This window comes from Sapajus apella, unplaced genomic scaffold (genome assembly GCF_009761245.1).
Source record: "Sapajus apella isolate SASKATOON/1434 unplaced genomic scaffold, GSC_monkey_1.0 scaffold3, whole genome shotgun sequence".
Lineage (NCBI taxonomy): Eukaryota > Metazoa > Chordata > Mammalia > Primates > Cebidae > Sapajus > Sapajus apella.
Window position 1 is genome coordinate 9808946 of NW_022436943.1, and position 25084 is coordinate 9834029.

Genomic DNA, 25084 nt, shown 5'->3' on the forward strand with positions numbered 1-25084 from the left:
TCAGCTATGGTAGGTAAACTCCTTTAAACCTTGATTTCTTCATTAACAAAATGAGTCTGAGGATAGCACTACCTCATCTGGCTATTGTGAGGATTAAGTGAGTAATGTGTGTGTTTAGTACAACACTTGGTACAAAGCAAAGGATCAGTAAAGATTAGCATTTCAAAAACCAAGTGTAATACAAATTTATTCTTTGCTTTCTGTCATAAAATTTATTTTTCCAAGTTTTCATGCATTCACTAATGAAAAAGGAAAAATACCTCTCTACTCAATGAATTATAAAACTGGTTTTGGGCATCAGGATAAATCATTTAACACATGGTAGGATACAGTTATGAGCACTAGCTGTGAAATAACAGTGAAAAATAATTTTAGTCATTCTGAATATAGGAGGTTTTATAGGAACTCATAGTAATGCACTTACTACCATTAATACAAAATACAACTTTTAATGACAAATATCTTATTGTTACTTCTGAAAAGACAAACCAGTTTAAATCTTTACTATATGTCTATTCCCAAAGAGCATAATTGTTATAACTGTATATATGGTTGGAAATAGGGAATATCCTTTCCTGCTTTCAAACAATATTGAAAGCTGAATGACCTTGTGCAGTTTTATTTGTTTAAAGTACTTCTATGCACAACTGAATTAGTAATGTTGTGTATGTTGATCTTTTAAAATTGGCATTGGCATTGGTGGCTCAGGGACGTGAAAATGGAATAGCTGCCTCTTTTCACAAACAATCCTTAGAGAATTTTTCTTTCTCATAGCCAGACAGAAAAAATAATCTCATATTAGAAAATTATTTAAGAATAGACAACTATCTCTCATAACATTAGAAAAGTTATATTTGCTTTTCCTTTGACTGGAGTATAGTTTTTCCTATATGCAAAGTTATGAGAAGATAACGGATGCATGATCACAAGGTTAACAATTCCTGTTGCCTCTGGGACTGCACAAACCCACTATTCTTAGTATATATGCTTAACACCACTCTCCTCTCACTTTCCCATGAAAGCCTACCATTTTAAAATGTTGGGTTCTTGATGAATTAACATAGATTACAGCCTTGTCTCTGGAGGGATAAAAACACTAGACATAGAGTGACAGATACACCTTATTGGAAGAAAGTATTCATAACTATAGGATTCTAACAGTGCCAGCTATGATTAAGCTTTTCTGAGAATCCCACAAAGCTTCCTCTGAAGAATCCCTTTGGATTATGAATTTGGACAGATAGGCAGGAGCCTTATACACAGGTGGGCCTCACCTTCCTCTATCATGTAGTCAGTGCTTGTGCACATTCAGAGATGAAAGATTATTTCCTATCTTTGTTTCATATAAATGTGACCGATTCTTCAACATCTGCAAAGTATATAATACATTTAAGGTATTAAAAATGATTTTTCTCCTAGTCAAGATTTTAAAATCCAAATTTCCACTAAATGTAAATGGAAACATCCAATTTCCTGAAACAGAATGTGCTATATATGTTTGCCTCAACATAAGGGTAAATAATAAAGCATGGGATGTAATGCTTTTAATTTACTAACTTGTTTTTGTTGCATTTTAATGTACCTTTTAGTATCCCTTTGTCCATTTTTCTTCTGTTTCAAAAAGTGCTGCCACTCCGAATGGACATCTTATACCTAGGGATACAAATGTTCCCTTTTCTCTAAAAATCTATTTATTCTTTGAAAAATTATTTCTGAGCATTTTTAGTTTACCCGGCCCTAGGCTAAATGCTGGAAATATAATAATGAACAGAACCTGGTTTCAACTCAGGTATATCCAGTATTCAAAATAGTAGGATTTACAAAATGTGTTTAGGATACAACTTAAATGTTGCCCTTCTCTACCAGTCATATTTCTTCAATTATTCAATAATTCATTGATTTATACATGTATATAATGCTCATTTTACACGTATTACATGCCAAGTACTGTCATAAAAGCTGTGAAGTAGTTATTAGGTTTACATAAATCACAATGAAGAAGGTGCTATTTAACCATATAAAATGAAATACAACTAGTTTTTTGATTTTTCATTAAGATAATGACTAATTTTTGAAGAAATTATGTTTTTAGAGAATATATTTCTAACATTTTTACCTGATAAAAAATACTTACAGATTTAGTATTCCCTTCAATAATTTCTTCTTCCAGTGGTTCAAGTTTGAGGTCCTTCAATAAGAGAAAGAAATGTCAGAAAAAAATAAAAATTACATCATTTAAAAAAATGCCATATATTCAAATCATAGTTCTTTCATCGTTAATATTGAACCAAAAGAACATGATTATTTGAAAGATTAAATAATTCTGATTTTTAAAAACTAAGCTGTTCTGATAAAGACTCTGTACTCATTTATCAATTGCAAGAAGTTGTTTTAGATGTGTTCGATGTATTGCTTTAAATTTACTTCCTGGATGCCATTAGAGAGCAAAGTGGAAGAGATACATTAAAACAGGGAGCAAAAGGATATGAAGGCAAACAAAAGAAAAGGAAAAAGTTAGAATGACTAAGCTAACAGTCTGATTTATTTTACTATGAGTATTGCCACATTTCTATATTTCTTGGGACATTATTATGAACATTAGTCTATTACAATACATTTACACCTTAGTGCTCATTTTCTTTATTAAATAGAAAGTAAATTTATTTTATTTTATTTTTAAAGATGGGGTTTCACCATGATGGCCAGGCTGGTCTTGAACTCTTGACCTCAGGTGATCCACCCACCTCAGCCTCCCAAAGTGCTAGGATTATAGGCGTGAGCCACTGCGCCCGGCTGAAAGTAAATTAAAGAGTAATGAAAATACAATTAATATTTGCTAAAAGTGAGTAACTCTTATAAAGATCTTGAAGTCTTAATTTTTTTTTTATTTCCATAGGTTTTTGGTGAACCGGAGGTATTTGGTTATACAAGTAAGTTCTTGAGTGGTGGTTTGTGAGATTTTGGTGCACCCATCACCCAAGCACTATACACTGAACCCAATTTGTAGTCTTTTATCCATCCCCTCCCTCCCAACCTTTTCTCCTGAGTCCCCAAAGTCTATTGTGTCATTCTTACGCCTTTCCATCCTCATAGCTTAGCGCCCACTTATGAGTGAGAACGCACAGTGTTTGGTTTTCCATTCCTGACTTACTTCACTTGGAATAATAATCTCCAGTCCCATCCAGGTTACTGCAAAGGCCATTAATTCATTCCTTTTTATGACTGAGTAGTATTCCATCACATAGATATACCATAATTTATCTACTCATCGATTGATGGGCATTTGGATTGGTTCCATATTTTTGCAATTGCAAATTGTGCTGCTATAAACATGTGTGTGAAAGTATCTTTTTTGTATAATTATTTCTTTTCCTCTAGGTAGATACCCAGTAGTGGGATTGCTGGATCAAACAGTGGTTTTACTTTTAGTTCTTTAAGGAATTTCCACACTATTTTCCATAGTAGTTTTACTAGTTTACATTCCCACCAGCAATGTAGAAGTGTGCCCTGTTAACCACTTCCATACCAACATCTATTATTTTTTTATTTTTTGATTATGGCTATTCTTGCAGGAATTAGGTAGTATCACATTACGGTTTTGATTTACATTTCCCTGATCATTGGTGATGCTGAGCATTTTTTCATGTTTGTTAGCCCTTTGTATATCTTCTTTTGAGAATTAAGACCTTAATGTCTCCTGTGATGACCAATGAATAATGGTAATGTCCCCAGTGAAACCAAGTGCTTCATCTCTCAGAATTTCATTCTGTGAATGGCTATCCTAGCATTGTTTCCAATAAGGATTATGTAGAATAATTCTTCAAATAGATAAGAAGTGAAAACTGTAAAAAGCCAGACTATCTGAAATAACATATGCCTGTTGATAATAGAGCTATGTCATTCTCGCTGTGCTGTTCTCTTGTGGTGGAACTTTTGGCAAGGTATTTAACTTCTGTGAAATTCACTTTCCCTGCTTTGCTGTAAATTCTCTATCTCTATAGCTTTACATAGCTAGCTTCTTGTTTTTCACATCTCACCTTATTAGAATATCACCTTATTAGAGAGACCTTCTCAGACCACTCATGTGGAGTATTCAACCACCTATCTGCATTCTATTGCTCTACTTTTTCTTTACAGCACTTTCCATTATCTGAAATTATCTTGTTTCTAGATTTGTTTTCTTGTCTGTCTCTTCAAAGACCAAGGATGTGCTTTTGATCACTGCTATATTTCCACTGCTGGAATAGTATCTGACACACAGTAAGTACTCAATAAATGTTGAATAAATGAATGACTGAATGAATGCCCTGTCCAAATCATAGTTTTTCCATGAAGGCAAAATTATATGTAATGCATATAGATGTGAATTGAAAACTAAAAAGTACTCCACAGGTAGAAACTGTAACCTAGTAATCTCTTTGACCACTATTTCCCTGACACTAACTAAGGTACAATTTGCAGTTCTACATTCCGTGATCTAAGATACAGAAGACTTAAAACAAGTTGTTTGAGTATTACATCCTGAATTATATCCTTTCAAGTGAGAATGTCCTGTGATCTGATGATACACTGAGGACTTAATGAATGAAGAGCTTTCATTGTTGTCCTTGTTGTTATTTTGTTAAACATTAAAGGTGTTTTGTTTTGTTTTGAGACTGAGTTTCACTCTTTTGCCCAGGCTGGAGTGAAGTGGCACTATCTCGGCTCACTACAACCTCTACCTCCTGGGTAAGAGTGATTCTCCTGCCTCAGCCTCCCAAGTAGATGGGATTACAGGCGTGCACCACTACACCTGGCTAATTTTTGTACTTTTAGTAAAGAGACAGTTTCACCATGGTGGCCAGGCTGGTCTTGAACTCCTGACCTCAGGTGATCTACTTGCCTCAGCCTCCCAAAGTGCTGGGATTACAGGCATGAGCCACTGCACCCGGCCATTAAAGGTGTTTTCTACAGGGATTAAGCAAAACCGAAGACATAACTCAGTATATCCCCGTGAACACTTATGGAGTCTGAAATGGATACGAGGAATACCTGAAGAAACTTATAGAAATTGCTGTGTTACATTCCCCTGTATGCATGGAATAGGGCTTGGTTTCACTGCAGGAAGAATTTATCATAAATACTTAATAGAGAGAAAACATATGTTCCACTGCAGGTACACTTCCTTTTAATGGGAAGATCAAACCTAGTGTTAACAAGTACAGGAGACAAGGTACTTAGCAGTGAAATGACGTGCACTCAGCCACTGTTTGGCAATTGGGTAGTTTTTCCTCTAAAAACCTCATCAGCACGGTGTAGAATAAGATGTGGAAAACTGAACTTGCACTGCTTCTCCATTCATTAAGACATCTCACACTGAGCTTCACACAGCTGGAGCCCCATGCTGAAAACCATCACATTGTACTTTTAGCAAACCTCTTAGATACTGTCCTCAAAATGAAACCCTTTTATAGGAAGGGAGGCAGAAAAAGTCTAAGATAAAAAGAAATGTGACAAAACTTTGATTTAAAGTTAGAAAAAATGCATGAACTAAGTTTGAGCCATTCCTTTAAAAATAACTGTAAAAATTTCAGATATCAAATAAAGACAGTTTTGTCCAAAATTTCAAAACCACTTTAAAAAGAGGTATTTGTGTTCTTTAAATGAATCTGAACTTATTTAACAACTGAATCCTTATGTTTCAATAAGCTTTAGTTTTCAAGTAGAGGTCCTGGATTTGGCTTTCCAATATTGGAAAACTAATTTTCACAGCCACTATTTTTCCTACAAATCTTTTAGTTTCAGCACACATATCAATAAAATAAGAAAGGAGGAAAGTTGATTTGCATGAAGCTAGTAGTTTAGGTACTTGCTTCAGTAAGTGGTCAATATAAATTTAACAAATAAAGACACCATTGCAGAGGGACAACAACTCTACAGGGCTGTTTCCCCTTGACATGGCTCTTCTTGCACAGAATCTCCCTTTTCAGAGCCCTTACCCACCCTCAGGACTTGAGGAAAGAAAACATAACTTGAGAGTTCATCTTTGTGGAGATAAGTCTAAAGACCTTAACCTGTTGGCCTGACTTCCCTCCTACTAACATCTAACTAGCTATTTCTGCCTAAGTGTTCCACTGCGCCTTCAAATTCACACATCAAAAAAACTAGTTCACCTTCTCACCTTATCTCACAAATTATCTCTCACATGTTTCTTCCTTTTCTCTTAATGCTATAATTAATTGTTTTGGAAACACAGGCTCCTATCCTCAGATTCTTATTTGAGCTCCGCCTGTCCTTAACCCATTCAATAGTGCTATTAATTTCACTTCAATTGTTTCAAATCTACCATTTTCTTCTGACTTATCAGATTAATACAGGCCCATCTCTTATCATACCTGACTTCACTGGGTTCAGTTGCACAAACCTGCTCTTCAGTGCCATTGTCTGAGCTGGCTGTAGTGTCTCTGAGCCTCATTTTTCTTGTTTTAATCCATTTTTCATTTGTTTTCATCCATTTTTCATTTGTTTTCATTCACTTTGCATCTTGCTGCCCAATTTCCTATCTAAAGGATTTTTTTGGTTTGTCACTTATCTGTTAAAAAATAATAAATGCCTTCTGTTGTTTCCTGGACCAAGTCCAAATTCCTTAGACTATTATTTGAGGCTGTCCATAAACCTCATTTGTTATGATTTCCTTACGTGAAAGACTATCAACCAGGCTGATCTATTGAACCTTGCTCATGCCATCACCTTACCTGAATGCCCTTTCCAGCTGCCCTCTATTTACTAAAATTTTACTTCTCCATAGCAAATATTAGTTTCCTTGTTAGTTAGCTGATCAGCGTTTATTCCAACTTTAATGACAATACATTTTCTTTTCATTGAATTATTTCTTCTTCTTTCTATACTGTGCTCTGGGATTGTTATCAAGACTTTTTCCCCTCCCCTATCTAGGAGGTCAGCAATGTAACCCTACCATGACCAACCAGACTCTTCTTCTGGGAAGCAGAATTTTGAACAGAAAGCCAGCAGACTGGAAATGGCAGAAACTCATTTATTCCAGTGGAGATAACTTGAGAGACTGTTGAGTATTTCTTGCTATCTAGTTCTCTAGGGTTATCTTGTCTCCTGACTTTTCCTAATTCAGATCTTTGGACTATCTGTTGATTCTGTGAGTGCTTCCATATTCTTCCAGAAAACTCTTTTTTTTAATTAGAGAAATGATTTCTGTTGTTTGCAATAACATTTTTAATTAAGTCACCATTTTTAAAGCCCCATTTGAACTCTTCCTGTCACACAAAGTCCTTCCTGAGCACCCCAGGTCACAGTGATCAACCCATGAGGTGAACACGGAGAGATTTTGACATTTGCTCCATTCCTTTAGCATGTCTTGGTTAGTCACCAAATATTTACTGACCATCAACTATGAATTTCATTCTGTGCTACCAACTATTTTTTTAAAATAATCTGTTAACTCTCTCTCTCTTTAGGAGTATAGCTTGGTTGTATAAGTAGATAATGGTTTTCTTCAAAGTCAGTGCTGTCACAAACATAAATGTTTCTTCCTTGGTGCCTGATATGTGCAGAAAACATTTTCTTACTGATTGACAAAAGTTGTCTCTCCCATCAAAGATGTTTAAGGAGAATATCACTATAATATCAGGACTATTTGGTACTAACTAAATAAATAAAAATACAATAATTAGGAACATAAAATATAGTTATAAAGAACTCTTCTTCACATTCTAACTTGCTTGCTTAGATAGTTTTAGTACCGAAACCATCAGTTAATGTGCTAATTTCCAGAAGTTGAATGTGGAATCTCATCTTTTGGTAGATAGCACTGCCATTTTCCTGAATTAATTTGAAAGATTCCTAAGACTTCAACCATCTTATCCCTAAGAACTGTCATTAGCATCATTCAAGCACACTGTCACCTAGTTCATTTGAAAACCTAAGAGCCAGGCAGTACAGTTAGATTTATTTAACTCTCAACTCCACATCCTATTTTAAATATAATGGGGGTGGGAGGTTGGAGGAGAATTAATGTAAGCTTCTATATTTAACAACAACAACAAAACCTAAATTACCAAACAGCCATTCATAGAATCATTGCAATCCTGTCTGTTATTCTATCTATGGGGCAGCCATGGATAAGAAGCAATGAGGAATATTGGGTCAGAATATCTTGATAACTGGAAGAAAGAATAACGAAAATAAAGCACCTACCTTCTTTTCCAGTCTATCAATTAATTTCTGGAGTCTATTTATCTGGGTCATCCACTGGTTGTCTTCTTCTAATAAGCCTGGGGTCGGGGGAATCATGAGGGCAATATGTTAAACTTTAGACAGAGGAGAAATGCTTGGTTATCTCAGAGCTTTTCTTCAACCCTGAAGGAAGGATGCAGTGTCACTGACTGGTCATTTTTTTAAATGTATTCATGAGCGCTTTCTAAGTTATTGATTTCCATAAATCCATGCATCCCAGGGGTTCACTTCCACAGGCCTGTTTTTTATGTAATTGCCTGTCCGGCCTTTACAAAGACCCTGCTGAGATCTTTGAAAAGATCTTTGAAAAGATCCTGCTGAGCCATTTATAAAACCCCATAATGTAGTTGGTTTTCTTTTGCAAAAAGGAAAGCATCAATCAACAATTCTAAACTTACTTGTAGGGGAGTGGCAAGAGCCAGTGAAACCATACCCCTGACCATGGCAAGGTGTAAACTGCTACAACCAAAAAGAAGCATAAGGACAAGATAGTTGCTCCTTTCCCAGGAACTAACTTGAGTATACATACATGGCTCTATAATCATGGCATAGTGATTACAAGTACAGGCTGGAGCCTGTTGATCTATAGTCACATATATGATATATACATACATTTGTATACATAGGTATGTAGTGTATGTGTGTATGTGTATGTGTGTGTGTGTGTGTGTGTGTGTGTGTGTGTGTATTTAGTACCATGTTAAATATTATAGAAGTTCTGCTACTACTATTGTTTTTATTAACATTATTATGCAAAGGGAAGAGTTATGGTCTGAGCTCATGCACAAACATCCTGGCATGTTTGTTTATACCGATTGAAGCTTAATAAAAATGTTTTTATAGGCATTTGCTGAAATAGTATTGTTTAATATTTCTTGAAATCAGGATGTGATTGAATTCAAGACTATAAAGCCTTGCATTAGCTTTGAATGCAATAGAGACAAGACCTAAATTATAAAGGGACAATGATGTCCTCAGAATTTACTTCTCCACCTGCCTTCTTGGAGGAATCACCTTTCAAAGCCCACCAAATGATGATGTAAAAATGAGCATTGGCACTGCTGCAAAGAAGTGGCTTCAAAAAAAAAAGAAAGGGGCTGATTAGAGAAAAGATTATACATGTATTAATAAAATTTATGTTTTTTAAATTCTAATACAATATTTTTAATCTGGGTTATTCCCAAAATAATTTAAAGTTGCTGTCACATCAAAGACCCAAGGAAAGATATTTTGTTCTATTTTCTAAATGGTTAAAATGGAAAGAACCATCTATATTTTGTTTCAGGAGCTTAGCATTATTATTTTCTAGTTTCATGTGGTAGATTGTATTATTTTTCCTAATTCTTCCCTTTCTTCATGCTATGGAAGTATCTGTATATACCCTTGCACCACAACTTTGCAGTATCTCCTATTATAATGGATGAAGCACATTTCCCTCCCCATTGTTTCTGTGCTTGACATGTGACTCGTTTGGCCAATGAAGAGGTAGCAGACAAGATGCACACAGTACATAAAACATGTACTTTTAATATGCATGTATAATTCTGGGCTGGCTGCATGTGCTTCTGACATCCCCCAGGAGAAGAAAATGTTCCAGTTGTTGCTTATTCCAGAAGGAGGCTACATGAGAAGTGGAGCTGAAAAGCTACATACAGCCTGGAACCACATTCAGCTGAAATTGCCCAAATCAACAACCATAGACTCATGAGAGAGAAAAACAAGTATCTACAAGTGTAACCATCAAGATTTTAAAAGTCACATCACAATAAAAATGGGCTAATACTTCATATGACTTTGGACAAATCACTTAAGTTCCCAGGCTTGTTTCCTTACCTGTGAAATGGAGAAATAGGGAAATTAACATCAACCTTATAAGGTGTCAAGATAAAATAAGGCTTTATTCATGAAAATGCTCTGAAATCTTTCAAGTACAATTGGTAAAAATATAGGATGTAGTTTATACCTTGATTTGCATTAGATATTTAAAAACTCATTTGTGTTAAAATGATATGTTCAAGTGACATGTATATATGCATGCTTTATAAAAATTACTCAAATATTTAGCAACATGAGTTTGCATATTTCAAATTGATTTTAAAAGGGTTATAAGTGACACAGTTAGAATTTAATAACCTAACAGTTATGTGTATGGTTTAGCCCAATAAATCCAACATCATATTACAAACTTCAAAAACACCAGCTATGGCTAATCCTATCATGCAAACAAGGATCCTTTTCCTAAATGAACTTACAATATGTTTAGGGAGGCTTGGAGACCTAGAGGATATTTGTAGAGCCCCTTTATTTCAAGATGATGGGAAGTCAGTCATGCAGAAATCACGTCTTTTAGATATTAGTGGATGGAGATACTGCCTTCCCTATTTACCATCTCTCTATGTGCTTTGCAGGCACAACTGTTAGGATTTTGACAGTGCTGATGGTTAGGCTCACCACTCTAGTTCTTCATACCCTTTGCCCTTTACTGCTTCTGTCTTGAACTTACCTGGTATAAGGAAAGTGTTCCATTACTATTGTCTTATCTGTTGTTTGTTAAAATAATCAATTGGAAAACGCAAGATAAATTGACTTTGACAAAGAAAAACAATGAAGGATAAGTTACCTTGACCACTGACATTAAACTGAGGGCTGTTTGGGGAGAAGCTGTTGTGTCTCTGGACTCGGCGGCTTGATCGTTTTCCAGGCCATTGAATTGACAGGACTTCTGGCTTGGCTGGCCCTTGCCTTGAATAACAGATATAACATTTAACCTTAATGTTAGTGCTTCAGTCTCTTCCCTCTTCCCTCAAGGAACAGATCTTTATACGTCAGTCACAAAGGTTTTCTAGTGCAGTGAAATAAAAACATATGAGAATGACTGCTTGTAAACACTCTAGAAACCCAACATAATTTGGTACTACAGTATGTGAACCTAAGGAAGAGAATTCTGACCTTGCTTTATTCTTAAAACTTTGAGTAAAAATTGTAATTTAAGGTCGACTTTTTTCCTTTGTTGGTCAACTTTCAATGGAAAAACATTTATGTATATGCAACTATTGTATTTTGTTTAGTTTGAAAACAGAGTTTTTTTCTATAATTCAGTTTTTAAATTTGGATCAACGCTATACATCCATATATTTTTAGCAGTTAAATAATTCTGTAAATCTTATTTCAACAAATAGAAGCTCCCTCCTTTCACTTCCATATCATATTTCCACTCCTCTTTCAAAAAGGCACACTTTTTAGCAGGTGTTTACTTCCATATCAATATATATTATGATATGAAAGTTATATATGTTAAAGTATATGTTATATACAGTATGTTATGTACTATGTACAGTATATGTTATATATTGATATGAAAGTAAATACCTGCTAAATTATCAGTATATAACATGCTTAAATTGCTATGCCTTTAATTTTTAGTTTTAGGCTTTATCTATTAAATTTGCAATATGGAAAGCTCAGGCCAATGATATACAAATGGAAATGCTATAAGGAATTTCCAGGAAGGCTGCTTAAAGGTACAGATTCAGCTAGAAGGGAGCCCTTTTGTCTTTCCTTCATCTTCTTTCCTGGTTGAAATGTGAACATAGTAGCTGGATCTCCAACAAACATCTTGGAGTATGAGGCAAACCTGAGACTAGTTTGTTATATTAATATGTACTTAATATATGAAAAAGACAGAAAGTCTATGATAAATCTGTAAGGACATGATATTTAAGCTGCCTCCAACAAGATTTCTTTATAGGAGATATAATCTTTTCTGTGTAAGATATAATTCTTCTGTGTTTAAGACAAACCTAAGATTAATTTACTTATTATCTATCAGCTTCATTATCTATCAGCTAGGGAAGATTCCTTTAGCCTTTCTCCTGTGTTGGATGACCTCTGATACCCCTTTACTAGATTTCATTTTTTTTTCTTAGTTGACACCTTTGTTTTGGTGGAAAATATCCCCTAATTGCTTCATAAGAAATGGTGCCTGGCCAAGTGTGGTGGCTCATGCCTGTAATCCCAGCACTTTAGGAAGCCAAGGTTGGCAGATCACAAGGTCAGGCGTTAGAGACAAGCCTGGCCAATATGGACTCTACTAAAAATACAAAAATTAGCCAGGTGTGGTAGCAGGCACCTGTAGTCCCAGCTACTCAGGAGGCTGAGACAGGAGAATCTCTTGAATCTGGGAGGCAGAGGTTGCAGTGAGCCAAGATCGCACCACCTCACTGCACCCTGGGCGACAGAGCAAGACTTCATCTCAAAATAAAAAAATAAAAAAAAAATAGAAATGGTGCATAATGAAAGGTAAAAGTCTTGAAACATTGCATGAATAAACATCTACCTTACTTTGTTGATGGTTTTATGGAATATAGATTTCTAGATTGCCAATTGTTTTGAAAAATTTGCTCCATTGTGTTCTATCTCCCAGAGTCACTAGTGAAAAATCCAATGTTTTCTTATTTGCATACGGCTTGGTTTTTCTCTCTGGGAGTTTTTAGACACTTGTCTTTGTTTCCCGTATTGTGAAACTTCATAATGGCATGGTTTTTTGTTGGCTTTTATTAGCATCATAATGAGCTCTTGGTCTGTTCTATCAAGCTGGACACATATGTCCCAATTCTGACAATTTTTCTTAAATTCTTCCTTTGATAATTTTTCTGATATCTAAACCTTCCCCAGAGAATGTAATTTTTGCAATTATAATTTCTAAGACCTCTTTTATGTGTTTTGAATATTATTATAAAGCATTCTATCCTTAATTCATAAATGCCATATCTTCTCTTACATTTCTGAAGGTACTGAAAACTTTCTTTTGAAAGTTTTTGTCTGCTTTCTGGATTATTTGTTTGTTCCAAGTTTCTTTTCTTGTCCTTTTGGTTGACTTCACACATTTTAGAAGGAGGAACTGCAAGGCTGACTGGAATCTGCATGTGTGTGGCAGGGATTGCCAACTTGCAGTCTTTACTGTACAGTGGCATGGCTGGGCCTGTTCTTCAGGGTACCCTGACTATTGGCATTGTTAATTATTTTCTATGGGATTACTCAGATCCCTCAACAAAGCATGCCCCAACTAGGCGGGGGGTGGGGGGGCGTGAGCTTCATTGTTAGTACTCTGGAAGTACAACATATGAAGGGGATTTTGCATCTCACTCTTCAACATGGAGACCTTCACTTTGCGTTTCCTTTGTTAGTATTGTACCCTATCATTTGTGCCAGGTATACATCTGCACACCTTCTCCAGAGAGCTTATCTCTGGGGTTCTTCACTATATAGGAGCCGTCACTATATAACACTGGGTGGAGGTTCCAACAATATATCAGCCCTACCTCTGCCCTCATTATCAGTTCCCCATGGTACAGCCAAGTCTGGAGCTTTTCTGAGGTTTTGTGATACCAAATATATCTCATTGTGGCTTCTTATATTGCCTGCTTCAGTTTCAGCTTTCTCAGAGCTTTTGAATCAACTTCCACTAGATTCACTTTCTCTCCAGGTTCCAAGTTTCTGTCCTTTTGGCTCTTCTTCTATTCTTATTTTTGCAGGTTAATGCCTCCTTTTGTCTAGGTACTTTTAATGTCATTTTTTGAAGAGTTTAAAGAGAGAGCAAAAGAAATCATATGCACTTTTAATGTCATTTTTTAAAGGGTTTAGAGAGAGCGCAAAATAAATCATGTATGTTTAATCTTCAATCTTTAACTAAATCTTCCTATGAATTTTTCTATGGTATTAAAAAAATCCAAGTTTTTGGACAGCCATGGTGGCTCACACCTATAATCCCAGCAATTTGGGAGGCTGAGGCAGGCAGATCATCTGAGGTCAGGAGTTCAAGACCAACTTGGCCAACATGGTGAAACCCTGTCTCTACTAAAAATACACATATTAGCTGGGTGTGGTGGCAGGTGCTTGTAATTCTTATTACTTGGGAGGTTGAGGCAGGAGCATCGCTTGAACCTGGGAGGCGGGGGTTGCAGTGAGCACTTCAGCCTTGGGAACACAGTGAGACTCTGTTTAAAAAAAAAAAAAATCCAAGATTTTAGCAGATTTGGTGGTCAGGGGAGTAGATGATTGGAGCAATCCTTCTGTATGTTCAAGCTAAGGAAATGTAAGGTGTCTAAACTTTCATAACCACCTATATGTAAAATTAAAGCTCTTCCTTCTATAATAGACAACTATCAAAAGGAGAAAAGTAACTTTCAAGTCAAGAAGGAGTTAATTACATCCCTGAGTATAGAAGAACTTTGGAAAATAGAGCAAACTTGCAGATTCCATTATAAAAAGGAAATCCACATATAATGAAAACTGTGTCCCAGAAGTTTAGTTTGTTAGGAAGAGAGGTTTATTTAAGAGAACAGGGCAACTCTAGGAGGAAACTTGCATATGACATGATTATTATTCTTTTCATTAGCTATTCTTTTCATTAGCTATTTCAAAGCTTCACTTTCTGAAGACATGGAATTAATATAATTCACATTTAGTCTGTTTGCCAGGGCAGATACAAAGACTGTTGCAGAATGTTATCTGAAAATTTCACCTCTGTGGCATTCCAGCTATACACATTTCTCTCAAATAACCAATTTTACATGAATAGACACAGACATTTTGCCCAACATGGCATGTCTAACTCATTACTGCAGGATGAATTATACTCTGTGATTCTCCCCTGGGCCTGTTGGATGGAATAGATGACTTTCCTAAATTTGCTATATTCTAAGGAGTCTTTATATCCCTAGGTTTCACAAATATTAAATGCAAAAGTAATATTGATGCTGAAGGAAAAGCAAATTATCACAACTCTAGAGATTTTAATGATATCTGCATGTTGCAACTCTTTTTTGTTTTGTTTTGTTTTGTTTTGGTATGGAGTTTTGCTCTTGTTGCCCAGGCTGGAATGCAGTGGCACGATCTCAGCTCACTGCAACCTCCACCTCCTGGGTTCAAGCAATTCTCCTGCCTCAGCCTCCTGAGTAGGTGGGATTACAGGCACCTGCCACCATGCCTGGCTAATTTTTTGTATTTTCAGTAGAAACAGGGTTTCATCATGTTGGTCAGGCTGTCTCGAACTCTTGACCTCAACTGATCCACCCTTCTCAGCCTCCCAAACTGTAGGGATTACAGTCATGAGCCACTGTGCCTGGCCTGCAGGTTGCAGCTCTTCACTGTGAAAGGCATCATAAAATCTTCCTATATGACATAAAAAACTGATGAATTAGCTGTATGCAGTGGCTCACACCTGTAGTCCCAGCGCTTTGGGAGGCCGAGGTGGGTGGATCACCTGAGGTCAGGAGTTCGAGACCAGCCTGCCCAATATGGTGAAACCCCGTTTCTACTAAAAATACAAAAATTGGCTGGTTATGTTGGTGGGTGCATATAGTCCCAGCTACTCTGGAGGCTGAGACAGGAGAATTGCTTGAACCCAGGAGGTGGAAGTTGTAGTGAACTGAGATCGCGCAACTGCACTGCAGCCTGGGCGACAGAGTAAGACTTCGTCTTAAAACAAACAAAAAACTGATGAATTTTTGGATACACTGATTTGACCCATCCTCACTGAGCCTGTTCGTATTCCTCAAATCTGTACCACATACTATTGTTAGATGAATTTTTCTTGAATATTGTTTTCATGATGTTCTTTTGTTTACAACTGCCAATGACATTCTCTGACAGAATTAAATCTGAATGCATCTGTCTAGCTTTTAAGATCTTTCTGAACCCCAGATGCCTGTTAGACTGCTCTCCTCACTGTCCTACATCCTCATCAACTGCTCCTCAGTAGCTCTCTTTTCACCTAGAATTCCTTTCATTCATTCACTTCAGATGTTTACCATGCAGTTGTAGTAAGTAGAGAGGATTTATGCAAAGTCTCTGCCATCTAAAAACTTGATGTCTAATGAGGGAGGTAAACAAGGAAGGGGGTGAGATAAGTAGATATAAATACTACTATGAGAATACATGGTAATGAAGTGGGAAGCATAAATGAGCAGTGAAGGCTTCCCAGAGAAAGTCCTGTCTAATCAATGACCAGACAGATGAGGAGAAGTGAGCCAGGTAGAGATGGGTAACACGAGGTGGGTAAGACAGATCCCTCTAGAGAGAATCTCATTCTGCCATTCAAATTCATCCTAAAGGTCCAATTCAAGTCTTATCTTCTGATCAGGCTTTTTCATTAGTCTCTTGATTGACCTCATAGGAAATGTATAGTTTTCCTTTCTATCTTTTCTTCATGGCCAGCTGATCATAGTGTTTGGAAAGGAGACACAGCCCCTTTAGATTTGGGCCTAATTCACATGTTAAGTCTGGTTCATAAGATGTTATGGGCATAAATCCATAGTGGCACCTTTTTTCTTTTCTTTTTTTTTGAGACGAAGTTTCTCTCTAGTTTCCCAGGTTGGAGTGCAATGGCACCATCACGGCTCACCGCAACCTCTGCCTCCTGGGTTCAAGTGATTTGCCTCAGTCTCTGGAGTAGCTGAGATTACAGGCATGCGCCACCACACCTGGCTAATTTTGTATTTTTTAGTAAAGACAGGGTTTCTCGATGTTGGTCAGGTTGGACTCAAACTCCTGACCTCAGCTGATCCACCCACCTCAGCCTCTCAAAGTCCTGGGATTACAGGCGTGAGCCATCAGGCCCAGTCTGACACCTTATTTTCTGTTTGGTTGTTTATGCGTTTCTTTAGAAACCTCTCAGAGGGAGTATCCCAGATTTGGGGTGGGGTTTGGTCATTCCTGGGTGCCTTAGTCAAATGCCATACAACAGCACCCCTTAAACTGCAGTCAGACGTGTAACATTTCCCCTTATTTCAAGCTGTTTTTGAGTGAGAAATCCAGAAGTAAAAGGCTTATTAATCCTCTAGTGTCTTCTGCTTTCCTTAAAGTCTGTATTGTCATGCTCCTTCTCATTAAGCACAGCTGCTAGGCAGCTGCTGGATGCAGCCACAAGAATTCAGGGCTAGCCTGTGGCCTAACACAAAGAACAGCTGCTCATTAAACATTCACTGCATGGTGGTAAACGCAGAGCACAAGTTTGCAGGGGATGACTGCAGGAAAAAACAAAAGTGCAGGTGAAGAAGGGGGTCAGAGCATTTTTTCAAGCCTCTTCTCAGGTGGCAGATGACTGATTCTAAAAAGGGAGTTCCCATTTTATTTGCAGAAAGTCTAAACAAAAGAAACAACACAGGACACCTCATTTTTCTCATTAAGAACATTCTGCCATTCAAATTCATCCTAAAGGTCCAATTCAAGTCTTATCTTCTGATCAGGCTTTTTCATTGGTCTCTTGATTGACCTCATAGGAAATGTATCGTTTTCCTTTCTATCTTTTCTTCACTGGTGAAGGTCCCAGGGCTCTCCTCACTTTTGGTGGCCAGCACAATCAATTTCATTGTGCTTCAAGACATTCAGGTATCCTCTGCTCAAAGCTAAAAAGATCAGTTGCTTTTCTAAAGTGAATTGTTATACTTTGCCATTTGATATGGAATCACCCAATGCAGTGAAAATAGGAAGTTTATGATGTAAAGAATGCTTCATAGATCCATTGAAGAGTACTTCCCTGTGTTTGTCAGCTGCATGGCCTGATTAGATCCTGGAATTACAGGCTTTTTTGTTAGAATTTGGTGGTGCTCACTCATTTTGACATTGTAAACATGGTTGAAAATTCCAGTATTTTGGAGATGTCCTAATAATTATGTATCAGTTAATTTGTTCAGAAAAACCGGTCCTACAGGGTAGTCTCTTATCAGCCTGTTCTGAAAACTTACTATTTGCTTCTCTCTAATTTAAGATGTAAAAGTTAGATAAAGCATGTCTATAAGTTTAAAGTAACACATCAACCAAAATATGCCCTAGGAGCAAGAGTTTTGCAAGCTTCTCTAGCTTGCACGGTATAAGCAATGACAACTCAGAAAAATAATTGTTGGCTGGGATTACCTTGATGTCTTCCTTAAACATTTTTAGTATAGGTTTCTCTTAAGCATTAGTGCTTTTATTTATATAGCTATTGCAATATGACCACTTATTTTCTCAGTGATACCTATGGTGGCACTGAATTTTGAAATAATTCCTATCATTTACTTTTCTCCATTTCCTGAAATAATTAGGCTTAATGAATTCCCAGGTCTCCCCAGTGTATCCAGGTTCATGTAGTATGTAAGGATCTTTCCCATCATTTCCACATTTTCAAACTATAATAAATTAACAACGAAGGGGCTGAGATAAGTAGATCTAAATAAAGGGCACTGTGGAAATACATGGTAGTGAAGTGGGAGGTATGAATGGGCAGTGAAAGCTTCCCAGAGAAAGTACTGTCCAATCAGTGAGCAGGCAACCAAGGAGAAGTCAGCCAGATGAGAGGTGGGTAACAGAAGGTGGGTGAGACGGATCCCACTAGAGAGACTCTCATTCTGCCACTCAAATTCAACCTAAAGGTCCAATTCAAGTCTCGTCTTCCCATCAGGCTTTTGCACTGGTCTCTTGATTTTGCAAGGCAAGCTTAAGTAGAGAAATTCCACGAAATTGACTTTCTCATCCTTCCATCCCTCTATCCATATTTAATCTTTTACTATTCTTTAAACCATTGGCAATGTATTTCCTCTTCTCTATGGTATTTATTATCACTTTGTTCCTTGCAGCATACTTTTTGTGTTCATGTCTTAGTTATATAACAAACATAGGCCTCCTTAAGGATTCACATTATGTTAAATGTATCTTTATATTATTCATACTCTTTTAAAGTCTTCTCCATAAACTGAATTTTCAATTAAAATTTGTTGACTAGGTCCAGACTTGGTGGCTCACACCTATAATCCCAGCATTTTGGGAGGCAGAGGCAGGTGAATCACCTGAGGTTGGGAATTCAAGACCAGAATGGCCAGCACAGTAAAACCTGTATCTACTAAAAAATACAATAAAGTAGCTGGGCCTGGTGGCCTACACCTGTAATCTCAGCTAATTGGGAGGCAATGCACAAGAATCACTTGAACTGGGGAGGCAGAGTTTACAGCGAGCCAAGATCATGCCACTGCACTCCAGTCTGGGCAACAGAATGAGACTCCATCTGTAAATAAATAAAGTTGACTAAATGACTTACAGTAAAAGAAAAAAAATGGAATGATCTTTTTAGAGGCAAATAATAAGGCAAGCAACTATAGTGGAGGTCACTGTTATTCTTTTAAAATATATCAATTCTCATTTTTACTTTTCAGTAGTATAAGTGCAATGCCTCTCAATTGTTTTTTCATAAACATAGAGTCACCAAACAGACATCAGATGAAAACATTTAAGTTGCCTTTCTTGACGTGTTTGCTCCTCAGTAGTTTCCATGGCACATTCCAGGGAATTCTGGAGAGACTGCAGCTGATTCAGGGTCTCCTTCAATAAAAATCGAGTTACAAATTGTTCCAAATTGGAGGCTTCTTGGTAGTCCTAAGGGTGACAAAACAAATGCAATTAGAAGTATGGTAGAAAAAAATACCCAGGAATGTCTTTTTTACCATGTACCCATCAATCCCGATTGATCCTAGAGAGGAAGGGTGAAGAGAGGAGAAAAGATCTGTTGAGTCCTGGAGGCTACAACATAGCTCTCATTCACCCACTAGGAGATGAATAAAAAAGGGGCAGAAATGACTGGAATATCTCACCTCCCATTGTACCTGCCTCAAGATTAAGCAAAAGAACAAAGCCAGCAGAGTTGCAAAATAGACATCTGTAGAAAAGAAAAAACAAATATCTGGGGGAAAAAAAAAAGATCAGAATGTGACTGACGCAGGGTTTGTTCTACGTTTCATTTGAATGTTGACCATGCCATCATATATTTTCTCTATAGCCAACAAAGTGCAACCACGTTTCAGCAATCGGCTTAATTCACTCTTGATGTATTTATTATGCTTGATCCGTATTATGCTGAAGACAAAGAAAATTATGTGTAGTTATTTAAAATTCAGAAAGTATTAGGCTTGGAATATTTAAACAGTTTACTAAATCTGCTTATGTCTCTCCCTCAGCAACTTTACCTGAAGCTCACTGACAGCTAACTTCTAGGACAACACCTGAGCCACAAAAGCAGCATTCACTGAATCAGCCCCCAGGTCTACACAGAGGTCACTGCAGACTTAATAAGTGTACTTGCCAAGCTTACTCAAGGTAGATGGGTGAGCTGTGAATGGTGCCACCTGCTGTACTTATCTTTTAAAGTCTCAGGGAGAATCAACAAAGAAAACCAGGTTAGTGTGGAATAAGATGATGACAGGGCCACTCTTTCAGGTCCTGTGACCAGCTGGTGAAATCTGATTTTCTAGAGTCTTGAGTGGGATGGTATGTCCAAGTTCAGCCAAGGAAAAAATTTGTCTCTGTCTCTAAACGAAAATTTTTTATGACTGAAAGTACAAAACACCAAAGGACTGATGGTGATAAGATAATACCACAAATCATGATGTTCTAAAGAAGATTAGGGCATAGTTATAAACCCAAACAAATAAGAGTTAGGTATCTAACCTTCCTGGTTCTCAGCTTTCCCACTTATAAATCACTAAGCAACTCTGGTGTACATTCCAACTCAAAAATATTGTGCTTCTATCCACTCTAATTTAGGAAGTATTGGACTATGGCCTCCTGATATAATTTACTTTGGATGTTTTTCTAATAGAAGAATAAGGTAATAGCATACAAAACCTCATTTCTTTCTCAATTTGAAATAGTAAAAGGTTTCAATCATCAGCTTCTTTTTAAGCCCATTCATTACAGGTGAATTAATACTGAGTGTCAACTTGATTGAAGGATGCACAGTACTGTCCCTGGGTGTGTCTGTGAGGGTGCTGCCAAAGGAAATTAACATTTGAGTCAGTGGACTACAAGAGACAGACCCACCCTCAATCTGGGTGGGCATCACCTAATCAGCTGCCAGCATGGCTAGAACAAAGCAGGCAGAAGAAGATGGAAGAGCAGATTTGCTGCATCTTTTGGCCTTCATCTTTCTCCTGTGCTGGATGCTTCCTGCCCTTCAACATCAGACTCCAAGTTCTTCAGCCTTTGGACTCTTGGACTTAAACCAAGAGTTTGCCAGGGGCTGTGGGGCCTTTGGCCACAGGCTGAAGGCTGGATTGTTGGCTTCCCTACTTTTGAGGTTTTGGGACTCAGACTAATCCACCACTGGCTTCCTTGCTCCTCAACTTGCAGACGGCCTATGTGGGACTTTACTGAGTGATTGTGTGGTGTGAATCAATTCTCCTTAATAAACTCCCTTCATGTAAATATCTATCCTATTAGTTCTGTCCCTCTAGAGAACCCTAATACATCTACCATATGAAATAGTCCTACTTAAAAATTAAAAATTGCAATGTCTTTAAACTCCATTTAAGAAATTAACCATAAAACAAAATATTACATGCTTATAATAATCCTAAGAATTTTGGGTGAGTTAAATCAAGCTAAAAATACTCCAAATATTTAATTTGATTTCATAGCTTGCTCTTTATTGGTTTAAAAAAAAACTTCAAAAATTCTCTCTGAATGAGTTTTTAAAATTGAGGAAGACTTTTCTTTGAAGTTGAAAGAAAATTTGATGATAGAAAAAAAGGTGTGTTTGAGTCTTTTCCCAGCTATTTCCGTATTGCCAATGCATATTTTAAAAATAAAATTTATTAAAATTAAGACAAAATATAATTGCAAAGTCAAGGATTATGCCAATTATTTTTGCATCTCAGTGTATATTAATTTGATTTATAACTAATATAAATCAAATGATAAAAAGTTTTATACTTATTTGTAGACCACATTAAAAAATGAAGGAAGCATACATTTACTGAATAATAAAGCACAACATTGGCCTTATTCTTTTCTCATTTAAATGTTAAATATTTGTCATGTCAGTATTATAGAAAAGAGATTCAAAAAATTATAGTTAGCCATTTTAAATGCTTCAGTCATTGCAATAGGTTTCAGCTTCTTTGACAGAAAGGTCATGTCTTTTATTTCTGTATCCCTTATGGTAGCGAAGATGTTTGTTCATACCTGATTGTTTTGCAGGTACACTCCTAACTCTAAGAATTTATTGCATTTGGTATTGTGATCTTACATATAAATATTTTTATGTTTTTAAAGTTAGATAACTAAGAAAAGTTAAAGTCAGACAACTGGCCACTCCATTATTGCTACACCATAGCAAATCAGAAAGTTATCATGAGGCTGACCTCTTACCTCACTCTGATAAAAGTTTGCTAACCTTACTAGTGACTCTGTAGATAACATTTAAAGTGGCAGAACCCAGTTTGATACCTTTGATACAAATGTTGATGCCTTGACATTGAGAGGGGTGGTGGGTGGGTTTAAGGTTTGGGAGATTGCATTTTTTGATTCAATTATGATGGTTTGCTGTTTTACACTACCCCTCAGCGGTAGGAAGAAAAAAATAACTTGTTTTCTCATATTCCTACTTATCCTTCCACTCAGTTTGTAGCACTGTCTCTGTACAGACGTTCCTCTCCTTGAACCACCACTTCTTTGTACAGGATTAGGAATGCATCTTTCCCCTTTATGTATTTCTGTGACATTTCTTCCCTACCTAGGATACAGAATTTTTCATTGTGATATTGTGATCTGTTGTTCACTTATCTATCTTCCCCATCTTAGGCTAACTCTTTAAGCATAGGGAATTATATCTTATTCATCTCTGCCTCCAGAGTACTCAGAACAAAGCTGCCCCATAAATGCTTAATGAATGTCTGAGAAACCGGGTCCCACATGGAGAGTCAGACACCAGAGGAAGTGTCCAAATTCTGAGAAGTGCTCTTGCCACTGGCAAGTCACCAGCTGCCTCCCTATGCATCCAGCACTTGCTGGTTGTAGATGCTGCCATCCAGCTTGCCCCGTCATGTGGGCTCTGCAATAAAGAGAAATACAGCTTTGTTCTTAACAGACCATTTGTCCTCATTTTATTTCCTGGACCATTTGTTAGTCTCCTTCCCTTCCCTTATTCTGGATCTCAAGGTTTTGGACTGCAGACCCGGGTGGCACAGATCCAAACTTCCCTTTTCTCAGATATGCAGCAGATGTTCCTTTGGAAGGCAGTGGCAAAAGAAGCAGATGGAAAATTAAATAGATAACAAGCTGGAAAATGTCAAAGCCTAGCCCTTTTAATTCTCAACAAATGTGTTGGTTGTGAAGGTACAAAAAGGGATATTTTGCATTCCTAATTCCCCAAAAGACTGGTATGTTGGCATAAGGCATGTATTCCTTTAAGCAAAACCTGTATTTGAGAGACTGGCAAAAAGAACTCCTACTGACGTAATAAAGTAGTTTAAAAATGTACAGATTATACTCAATTTTCAGATTCTGCTTTTTTTTTTTTTCCAAACAGTTGAATCCTCCATGTCTATCAGAAAGGATATAGGCAAATAAAATCTAATGCTATACTTTTCAGATCCTAATAATGTTAATTCATGTCATTAATAATTATTAGTTACACAAATCAGTAAGCAAAAATTGTGAACAAAGTAGCATTAATACTTCCAATTTTGTCAGTGGAAAGCCAAAATGTAAACATTTCAATCTACATGTTTCCTTTAGTGGAGCTGGAACAGGGCTAGCATTCATTTAAGTAAAAATCCTAGCATTGGAAGCACAGTGCTTTGAATTAGGTTTCTTAGAGGACTGCCTGTGCATCTTAATTATCAGATAATTTCTCAGGTAAGCAAGCTCTGCCCATCAGGTTGATGGAATTATCTGAGTTAATTAGAAAAATCAGAGCATCAGTCTTCCCTGTTTGTATTTGCCCTATTGAAAATCAATCAAGTCAATGACATTAGGATCAGTGTATTCTTGTTTATGAGGTCAGATAACAATTATATTTAGCAGTGGGTACTGCTTCTGACTGTCTTTTGGATTAACTCCCTCCAGCTCTCACCGTTTTTGTGTGAGACATCTGAGCCGGCTTCTATAACAGGAAAAAAATAACTTTACAAAAATAAGATTGTCTTTTGCTCTTTTTCTACTCTACCCACAATTATTACTTTTTAAAATACCAACTAGTTATACACATTATTTATGTCCCATTTCTTTTAAATATTCTTAGGCTTTTATTTTAAATGGCACATTTGTTTTTTCAAACTGGGAGACCGCTATGTAAAATAAGCCTTAAAAAATAGAAAAATAAAGAACTGGCTCTTAATTGTCCTAACAGTGGACAGAAGCCAATTCCAGATAGTCTTTGTAAACATTAGATGGCAAAACAAGAGATCATAATAATTTCAGATTCTCACAGATTAAGGGAATGATAAGATTCTCAGCTTAGTGAAAATTATAATTTTGGATTAAATATTATTAAATGACCAATGAATTGAAATAAGTTCTGAGCCCCATCTTAACCACTTATTCTGTAGTTTGAAATAAGAAAATACTTTAGAGATGAGTTTATTAAGACCTTAACATTGACAAACTCCATGATAAAGGGTTCAACTTAAAGTCATCAAGAACTTATTTTGTGTAGGATTCTTTTCTCTGGCTCCTCCTATTGCACTGTCTCATACCAGAAGACCCTAACAAGAACATAAGACTACTTGGATGTCTTTGCCTAAAGGACAATCCCATTCTGCTGGGAAGTAATTCATCTTCAAACAATTGGAATTTTAGAAACATGCACATGGGTATGAGGATGGGGACATCTAGAGAGTCAGACAAAATCTGAGATTACTACATGAGGACCCAGGTCACATTCATAGGTGTCTAATAACATAATGTGGCGGTGAAGAAGCTGGCTCTGAAGACAGTCACACTTAAGTGCTGATCTGTAGTTGTGCCACTTGACAGCTATGTGAACTTTGGAAAGTATTTAACCTTTCTAAATCCTATTTCCCTAACT

General features: G+C 36.8%; 1 protein-coding gene across 1 annotated transcript in view; it reads right to left on the minus strand.

The window, feature by feature from the left end:
- Positions 1–25084, minus strand: part of NECAB1 (N-terminal EF-hand calcium binding protein 1) — a 155190-nt gene that overhangs the window by 16547 nt on the left and 113559 nt on the right. The window contains exons 6-9 of the mRNA XM_032249579.1: positions 19520–19656; positions 10868–10989; positions 8209–8285; positions 2135–2188 (exon numbers count right to left, since the gene is read on the minus strand). Of these exons, the coding sequence (XP_032105470.1) occupies positions 2135–2188; positions 8209–8285; positions 10868–10989; positions 19520–19656 (390 nt within the window). The remainder of the gene's footprint in view (positions 1–2134; positions 2189–8208; positions 8286–10867; positions 10990–19519; positions 19657–25084) is intronic.